Source organism: Etheostoma cragini, chromosome 12 (genome assembly GCF_013103735.1).
Source record: "Etheostoma cragini isolate CJK2018 chromosome 12, CSU_Ecrag_1.0, whole genome shotgun sequence".
NCBI lineage: Eukaryota > Metazoa > Chordata > Actinopteri > Perciformes > Percidae > Etheostoma > Etheostoma cragini.
The window spans coordinates 11,801,054-11,810,206 of NC_048418.1; the positions used below are offsets into that span (position 1 = coordinate 11,801,054).

At 37.3% G+C, this 9,153-nt stretch overlaps 2 protein-coding genes across 6 annotated transcripts in view; both read left to right on the top strand.

Moving 5' to 3' along the window:
• The window catches only part of LOC117953588 (RNA-binding Raly-like protein), a 46,458-nt gene extending 39,185 nt beyond the window's left edge, over positions 1 to 7,273 (top strand). For 4 of the 5 annotated variants that reach the window (XM_034886735.1, XM_034886734.1, XM_034886736.1 and 1 more), the window contains exons 8-9: positions 325 to 362; positions 935 to 1,652. In XM_034886735.1, coding sequence (XP_034742626.1) covers positions 325 to 357 — 33 coding nt within the window. In that variant the 3' untranslated portion in view covers positions 358 to 362; positions 935 to 1,652. Of the gene's footprint in view, positions 1 to 324; positions 363 to 934; positions 1,653 to 7,262 lie in introns of those variants that run through there. The other variant, XR_004658644.1, reaches the window with a different exon arrangement.
• lrrcc1 (leucine rich repeat and coiled-coil centrosomal protein 1) overlaps positions 4,448 to 9,153 on the top strand; it is a 21,749-nt gene continuing 17,043 nt past the window's right edge. The window contains exons 1-5 of the mRNA XM_034886693.1: positions 4,448 to 4,844; positions 6,090 to 6,295; positions 6,450 to 6,515; positions 6,618 to 6,785; positions 8,191 to 8,357. Of these exons, the coding sequence (XP_034742584.1) occupies positions 4,801 to 4,844; positions 6,090 to 6,295; positions 6,450 to 6,515; positions 6,618 to 6,785; positions 8,191 to 8,357 (651 nt within the window). The 5' untranslated portion in view covers positions 4,448 to 4,800. The remainder of the gene's footprint in view (positions 4,845 to 6,089; positions 6,296 to 6,449; positions 6,516 to 6,617; positions 6,786 to 8,190; positions 8,358 to 9,153) is intronic.

Consider the following 9,153-nt stretch of genomic DNA (forward strand, 5'->3'; position numbering starts at 1 on the left):
TGGAAAATGGCTGCAATGAAACAAAGAGTGAAAAATTTAAAGGGGTCTGAATACTTTCCGTACCCACTGTACATATAGATGAGCATTGGCCTGCTTTTTGGAAAAGCACTGCCTTCCCAGGATGCTTTGCGGGCACGTTGAAGTCACTTAACGTCACCCATTGGAATAAAGTGGATCCATGCAACATCCATGCGGCATTTCAAAACAACAAACATAAAAGTTTAATGAAAACACAAATTCCTTGTTTCATTTAAATTGATTACCAGTTATAAGAATGGATGTCCGTCTCACTGAGGTCTCCATTTTCCTTTTCTTCAATTGCAGATAGAGAATCACATATCGGACATTGACAATTGAGTAAGGTCAGTATTTAATCTCAACTTAAAAGAAAATTATTATTATTATTACTGGCACTCTCATTCTCTGTATCTGGGAGTGTAATGAAAGGCAGCTTCTCTGCAGTTATCACTGATGACGGTCTGAAAAGCCGCAGAGATACAACTCCATCTCATTTGCACTTTCCATCAGACAATATTCAAATCCCCTAATTTACTTTGTATGAAAAAATAGCGATTTGAGATTTAATTTGCATCCTGGCTGACATTTCGTCCCTACTCTCCGCAAGTGCCCGATAAGAAAAAATCTTTCTCAGCTGCTCTGAACATGATGGCTCATTAATATGATGGCATAATGAACATTTTGTCCTCAGGTGGATATCTCAGAGGTTGGAGGTATAATCACAAGCATTAGTTTATTTTGATGTTAGTAGCAGCTCCTACACCTCCTTTTTTTTTTTTTTTTTTTTTACCTGACAGCGAAATCTTTCAGATAAAGCACATTATAATGTAGCCCTATTTTCTTTCTTTTTTTACACACAAGTTTACTCTGAAGGACAGGTAATGATAATTTTTCACTGCTGTCTGTCATATTTTAGGTTGGTGGGAGGCTACAATATAAGAAGATGGGAGGACAGATACCAGCAAAACCTTTTTGTTCAAAAAGATGTATTTGAAATTAAAGGCAAGCAACAACAGGAGTGGCTGACAGCAGAGGAAGAGTTTTTCAAACTTGTTTTTTCGCCTCATTAGAACATGACACTCCTGTGTACTTTATTGAAATGCTGGTTATCAATATTCTCCAGACTACTGCGAGATCAACCGCAAAGAGCAATCAATAATTTCCCTTCAAGCTGATTGCCCTTCTGAAAAAACAGGACAATATATTGAGTGCTTAATATATTATGGTCTGTATCGTGCATAGAAATACGGTTACGCTCATCGATCAGATGAACCATGAAACACCCTCTTTTGCTGTAATGTTTGTTCCATTTCTGTGCATTGGAAACTGTGAAGAGCGGTGACGCTGGCAGAGAGCTACATGTGAATGAATGTAACACTTGATAATTATGTAATGACTTACATTTTTGCCGAAATGTACATAGTATGTAATTTAGTCACAATTGTTTCCACACAGTGTTGTGTATGCATATCATGTTTGTCCTTTGAAAATGCATTTTGAGTTATGTTTGTTTTGTTTATGGTAAACAAAAGATTAAAAGGGTATTTTTTAGTATCCGTAAAAAATGTAGCTATTATGGATCATTTTTATTATTCATTGCATCTGTTACAGCCATGGATAGCTACAGCTATGGATGATAACTTATTTTTTATCTTTTTTTTTTTTTTTTTATAAATAAACCCATTATTCCCCATAAAAGAAGAAAACAAGCAGTTTGTGTTGTGGCTTTCATTTCCACACACAAAATGGAGGGGGAATGCACATTGTGGTTGTTCTGCCAGTTACAAAACTCTATTTTTACAGCATGCAAAATAACTCCAATCATTTGTACTAACCTTGTATGACATGAGAAGCAGCATTGGAAAGTTTCTACATAACTAAATGTAAAGTTAACTTTTTCCTACAGCCTCAAAACATTTTTAGCGTTGGAAGAAACATTACTTTGAGTCTGCCTGTCTGTAGGTCCACCACTTTAGTCAAGACGGAAATATATAATACTATTGGGTAACAGGTTTTTCTATAATTTATTTAGACTTAGAAATCCCTCATATCATATCTTGTAACTATAAATCCAGCACATCAGTCCCTAACTTAGCATACACTACACTGTAACCAAGGTAATTAAGCATTGACTGTCTCTGCAGATGGAAATATCTCAACAACTATTTAATGGCTGTCATTACATTTTGTTCAGTTATTTACGATTCCCAGAAGATAAATCCTGCTGACTTTGGTGATCCTCTGACCTTTCCTTTAGCGAAACCCTGAGGCACAGGATAAAGCTACATTTACAAAGCCTCCACTTAAGTTTAATTAGAGCATTCCTACACATTAGTCATATTCTGTAATTGGCTATGAGAATATTCATCTTTTTTTCTCCAGTGACCTTGAAAACTACACCTTCTGAGCAATAAGGGGTGGTAAGGCAGCAGCAGATGGCATTTCTAATTCACTCACTTCATTAGCACCAGATCAGCCTTTTCACAGGTTAAGGAGGGCCACTGGCAGGTTTGCAGGTATAATTGGTTTTATCATTGCTGGCGAGGAGCCAGTAAGTACAATGATCAGTCATGCAGCTCCTCAAATATGGACAATGTTCAGTGTGGGATGAGCTGAATTAATCACTGGCTTGTAGCTGCTGGATGAATTATGAGTATAACGGAGGTCAGGAGCTTTATAATACATCTGTGATTAGCCATACTTGAGCAAGGCTGCACAACTCACAGCAAGCTTTGTTTTCAAAGTCAAAGATTTAGCTAAGGTAGGGGGGTTTTATAAATTAAATCTGAGAGGAAGCAAGCATAAAAAGGAGCCATTCATAATGATATACTTACTTACTAAGGCTTTCATATTGCCCAAGCCCTCCATCCTCGCTGGTCTTGTTCCTTGCGATCCAGTTGCTGCCATGACCGCTCCTCAGCCTTCATCACCTGTTCTGTACTTCTTCTCCAGGTTGTTGTTAGTCTTTGTCCCTTTTCTTGCCTTGGTGGCTCCATGTTAGTGCCTGCTTGGTGATTTGTTTATTTTGTTTTCTAATTGTGTGGCCTATCCATGCAGATGTTTTTATTTAGGATGATGAATGCTGTTCTTGCCTTTCCCACTCTGGCCTTGACATTGTTGTCTGTTCATCCACAGTCATTATGCTCCTAAGGTATGTCCTAAGCTGTCTACCTCCTCTAGTTGGTTATGATCTGTGATTAATGGTGCATTGTTCTTGATTGTTATGACTTTTGTTTTGGATGTGCTCTTAAGTTGTTCCCCCTAGTATGTGCAAGTAGTGCAATACCATCAGTAAAATCGTGATATAGGCTCCAATGTATGATGGTTCTCTTGTTGTTAGTTACTTGGTTCATGATCTAATTTATGCAGAGAAGGAAAAAGACAGTGGAGCGCAAACATCCCTATAGCCAGTCAGGACCTCAAAGTTCTTTGGTGGACATCCTTATGAAGGACTTGATGTTGCATTCCATACAGTAGGTGCTCTTGATGATGCTGATTAATTTTTCAAAGTCAAATGTCTTTTTCAAAAGTCAGTGAACGGGAGAGTTGCATTCTGTGGATTACTTTATAATAATCCTGATACTTTAACCAACACCTGTTTAATTGATTTTCTCATTTGTATTGATATATCCTGGATTGCAGAAAAAAACATAGGACAATAAATTTAAACGGAGATATCTGGTTTTGCAAATTAACCCTAATTGTCCTCCAGGTAAAGGATTACATACACAGGTATTATACTGTACCACATGAGACTAGACTGACAGAATCGTGTACAAGCTGTCTCAGCATGTCAAGCTCAACCAACTCCTGCTGAAAGCTGCAACCAGTACAACAGTGGGTCTATTTACCAGCAGCGCAAGACAAATTTAATGTACTCCTCCTACAGTTATTCTTACTCCTTGTCAACAGTGGTTAAAGTTGATTATTTAGCTTTGACTGTTTTACAGTCACACTATTAATGCAATGCAATATGTTATTGTGCATAACAAATAAGTGTTAAATATTTGTGAGGTGTGTCAAACTCTTCTGCCGTGGTTTTAGGATGTATTTCATAGGCATATTTAATAATTTCTGTATTCATTAATTTAACATCAAATAAAACGGCCTTACATACGCTGTCAAAACTATATGAAATATATTTATTTAAGTTAATCTGGGTTTATCCATAGATTGTAAAAGTGATTATCTAAAACAGCCTGGGTGTCTTCAATAGGCGGAGGATTTAAAACAAAACTAAAAATTTTAATTTATAAATTTTTTTAAGATAATTTTTTGGCCTTTTCTACCTTTAACTTTTGACAGGACGAGAAAGGGGAGAGAGAAGTGGAAGACATGCAGGAAATCGTCACTGGTCGGGTTGGAGTCCTTGACCTTTGCGTGGCCACCGGTAGGCGGAGGATGTTCCCGGACGTTACCGTTAACTACGTCATGTAAACAGGAAGACCGATAGAAGCGGCTAATTCAACCCATGGTTAAACCTCCAGTTCAACAACCCCTTTATCTCGATAGAGGAGAGGCTAAACACAACAACAAATGTTTTAACCAACTCACGGATGCTGCGTTGGTTATTAGAAAAGACACCACAACACATGTTGGCTGTTTTAGCTTTTGGAACTGTTGTTTTTAAACTGCTCGTTATGAGTTTCCCTCCTGAGCTCGTTTGCTAGCTAGTAAACTTTTGCTACTCTGCTACGGTTTAGCTAGCTAACGCTACGTGACGCGGTCTACAATACACATTTTCAAATAAAGGCTAACGCTTGGTAGTTGAATGTCGTCGTTATGGGAGACAAGGAGCTGAGTCTTATTGACAAGAATATAACAAGGTAACGTGAACTAATCACAGCTTTTTTCTCGCTTTGTTCGATAGAAACGTGTGCCTCGCCTCTTGTAGTGACGTTAAACGTTGAACTCATTTCTTTAAAAAACTTAAAGGTAAAATATTATGAGCAAAATTCACTTAATATAGTGAACGTTACGTTATTATAGCTCATTATGCAGTGGAATACGTTTGCATGTTATGCTAGTTATATCATTAGATCATAACTAATTCATTAATGTGCAAATCACAGAATTGTAACGGGCTAAGCTAATTTTAACAGTTTTAACGTTAAACTGTTGGTTTAATCATTAGCAATGTCACATTTTATAACATTATATGTTTGTATGTAAAATCTACTATGCTGTGACTAGTAACTATAACTATAACGTTAACCGTCCGACTTAATGTAGTGAAGAAGAGTAACGCTACATTATTTCCCTCTGAAATTTAGTGAAGTAAAATTTGAAAGTAGTTAAGTAGTAAAATTAAGTGTGTAGCCTACTTCGTAGTACCTCGTTAACGGTGCTTAAGTTTAATTCATTTAAGACACGTTAGATTCCACCACTGATGAGAAGTCCTCGTCAAATTCCTGAAAACCTAAAATGAAATCTTAATATTGTTTGTTCTGACTGATTGTCCCAAACCCCAAATATCCAGTTTACTGAAACATGATTCAAAAAACAGCAGCAAATCCTCACAGTTAAGAAACTGGAAGCAGAGAGTGTTTGGCATATTTGCTTCATTTTATTAATGATCAAAAAATGTGTAGATTATCATGCTGTCGATCTACTAATGGGTTCAGCTCTGATACTTTACCTTCAATCTGAGATAGAGAAATAACGCTTTGGTTGAAGTGCTGCCAATAGTTCATGTCCATATTAAGGCCCGCAATCCTATAAGGTTAGGAACCACTGTTTTAAAATGTTCATCGCAAGGTTTTTGAACTAAAATGCCAGAAAGTTAATCAGTCAATTTGACAATTATTTATTCGTCTAATGTGAGGATATGCTGCTTTTCTCTGCTTTTATATACAGTACATGTAAACTGAATATATTGTTTTGGTTGGGGGCTGTTGATCAGCCAAAACAAGACTTTGGAAGACGTTACCTTAAACTCTGAATTTTTCACCCTTTTTGAGACCTTTCATAGACTAAACAAAGTGATTAACTGAAGGAAAAAAAGGTGTTGTTGCTGAAAATTTGATTTTGAATTTTGAATTTGTTGTTTTACCTTGTTGCTTTGTATCTAGTTTGCTAGATGTCCCCCTGAGTCCCACTGTAACATCACTCAATCTGCACTGCAATCACATCCCAAGGATCGAGGGCCTGACCTCAGCTTGGCACCTACGGCACTTAGACCTTTCCTCCAATTGCATTTCAAAGATTGAGGGTCTAAGTTCCCTCACTTCCCTAAGGACTTTAAATTTATCATGTAACTTAATCACCAAGGTTGAAGGTGAGTCCTTAGTCACCATTTCACTCTCACGATAAATGTTTCAGCTTTGTTGGTGTTCTTCAAGTAATAATTCTTTATTACACACTCGTTGATCTGTGTAATAAAGTTGTTAATGTCTCACTTAGTTGTTAATGTCCCTTCGTTTTTACCTAAGGACTGAATGGCCTTGTGAACCTAACAAGATTAAACGTGTCCTACAATCAGATAAACAACCTCACTGGTGAGTTGAACACCAACTGAACAAACCTTTTTCTAAACTTAAATAAAAACACAACCAAGTGATTGGTGTGCCATTTCCCTTTATTCCTGATATCCTCATTAGGCTTGTTGTATCTTCATGGCGCGGGATACAAGCTGAAGCACCTTAGTCTCCTTAGTAACCACCTGGACAACATTGATCATCTCCTGCAGTGCCTGCTGGGATTGCAAAGTTTAAGAGAGGTCACTTTGAGCCAGTATGGCAGGGACAACCCTGTGTGTAGGTCACCAGGTAAGACATGAAAATGTAATGAGTACAGTTGTAAGTAGTATTTGGACAGATATATTACCTGTAAATACTGGCCTTTGACAGATATACTCTATCAAAAAAAAAGAATTTAAAAAAAGACATGGTTTAGTCAGAAGAACTTAAGTGAAATTTCAAGTGCAGAGACTGTTAAGAATTTAGTTGTATATACCCTTAACTTTACCTCAGGGTACACCTAGCTTAATAAAACCCAGTCTAGTTTTCTGCCAAATACTGAAAACCCACCTTTTTACACTGCAACTCAACACCCAAGCTAGCACTGCAAAAAAAACAAACACTAAATAAGCTTGTTGTTGTTTGTTTAGGAGGGATGCATTTACAATTTTAGAAGACATTTAGTTTTGATTTTAGAAGTTGCTTTGGAAAAAGAAGCATCTGCCTAAAGAATGTAATATAACGTCTAAAAAAAACAGACCTGCATAAAACCTTACCTTTATGAAGGTGAGGTTGCTAGGTTTATGTTGAAGAAGTGTTGATTCAACTTCATATTCCTATGGATCCTTTAGGCTTTATATTTTGCCATTCTGTCCACTACATTTCAATGAAGGTAGATTACACCTCTCAATTCCACAGCCTGCGGAATTAACACTCTCTAAAACAGTTTTAACTCTAAAACAATCATGAAGGTAAGATTTATTGACATATATTGATTAAAGTGATAACTGAGTATAAAGGAAAGCTTATACTTGTTAGACATGCAAGTGTAATAATATACAGTACATCATCAGTATGTGCTCTAAATGGGTGACTTCTTTTTTTCTTTGGTGTTTTTGAGGCATCTTTCACTTATCCAGAGGATAATTGCTGGCTTTAGCAGCATAACTGACTCATAACTCTCCCCCGTTGTTGTATGAATGAAAGCACAAAGACAATCAGTGATAGTCAAATGGACAGCCACTGCTAGGGATGACTGTGCCCTACTTGGCTCTCTTTACGTCGTATGTCTGTTTTGTCACATAATTGAATTGACTTCAGTTATTTTAGTGTTAAAACCTTTCCAGTGTTTTACTTTAAATTATGGATTGCACCCATTATCCATATCTTCCTGCTCATGATTAATTCACAGCAGTAGCTCTTAAAAGCATGTTTTAAATCCAGGAGGGCAAACTCAAAGCAGTCTTCCAACCTTTGCTATCAATATGTGTAGGTACACTTATACTAGCAGTGCCTTAGTTCACATTAAGTGAGTTGCATCAATAGTGCATAAGGATAGAACACACCGAAGAGAGGGAATTAAATTAGATATAAATTATTTAATTTTGAGCGACATAATCACCACAACACCTGCCGTTTTAGCCAAACAATATACTACTAATGAGACAATACTGAATAATGGTATTTGTGTATATGTGTGTTTGTTGTGCTGCAGGTTACAGGGAAATTGTTATGCAGTCGTTGCCACAGATATCTGCTCTGGATGGTCTGGACCGGCTGGGAAATCCATCACAGCTAGGTCTAGGGAGTCCGTGTGATATCCCCGGTCTGGAGGACTATGTGGACCTCCTGCTTTCCTCGGATACCAGTCACAATGAAGCGGTAGTTTGTGTGTTTGTGTGTTCGTGCGTGTGTGTCGTCTTCACTTTCTGGACCCTCTCGTATCCATTGGGTCCCTTGGGGTTTTAAAAACAATTCAGAAATTTAATGAAATTGATTTATAGAGCGCTAAATCACACCAACAGTTATCTCATTGCGCTTTCCATAAAGAGCAGGTCTAGACTGTACTCTGGGATGTTATTTACAGAAACCCAACAATTCACCAAGAGCAAGCACTAGGCGACAGAGGCAAGGAAAACCTCGAGCAGAACCATGGCTCAGGGTGGGAGGTCATCTGCCTTGACCGGTTGGGGGTGAGGGAGAGAGAGAGAGAGAGACAGACAGACAGACAGACAGACAGACAGAGACATGGAGAATTGTAGCAGAGGGTGCCGAACAGGAACTATGGTTACTGAAATAAAATTTTACTTCATAATCTATTAACAAATATTATCTTTATCACAATTTCAAACAATTGAGATAACGTATATGTTCAGAATTACACAATTAAAAATGGAAGTGTGGTTAATTTTTTGTCATAAGGGTATAATTCATGTTAAAAATCCACTATGGAAACAACATATCCAGAATAATTTTCTGAATTGAGTCAGGAATACATGTTTATCACAGAAAATAAGGTAAGGCCATTGATTTTCAGGTAGAACATTTTTTTTCTTCTACCATTTATGTTGTAAGAATTTGAATTTTGAAAATTTCTTACAAGGGATTGTGTGTGTGTGTGTGTGTGTGTGTGTGTGTGTGTGTGTGTGTGTGTGTGTGTGTGTGTGTGTGTGTGTGT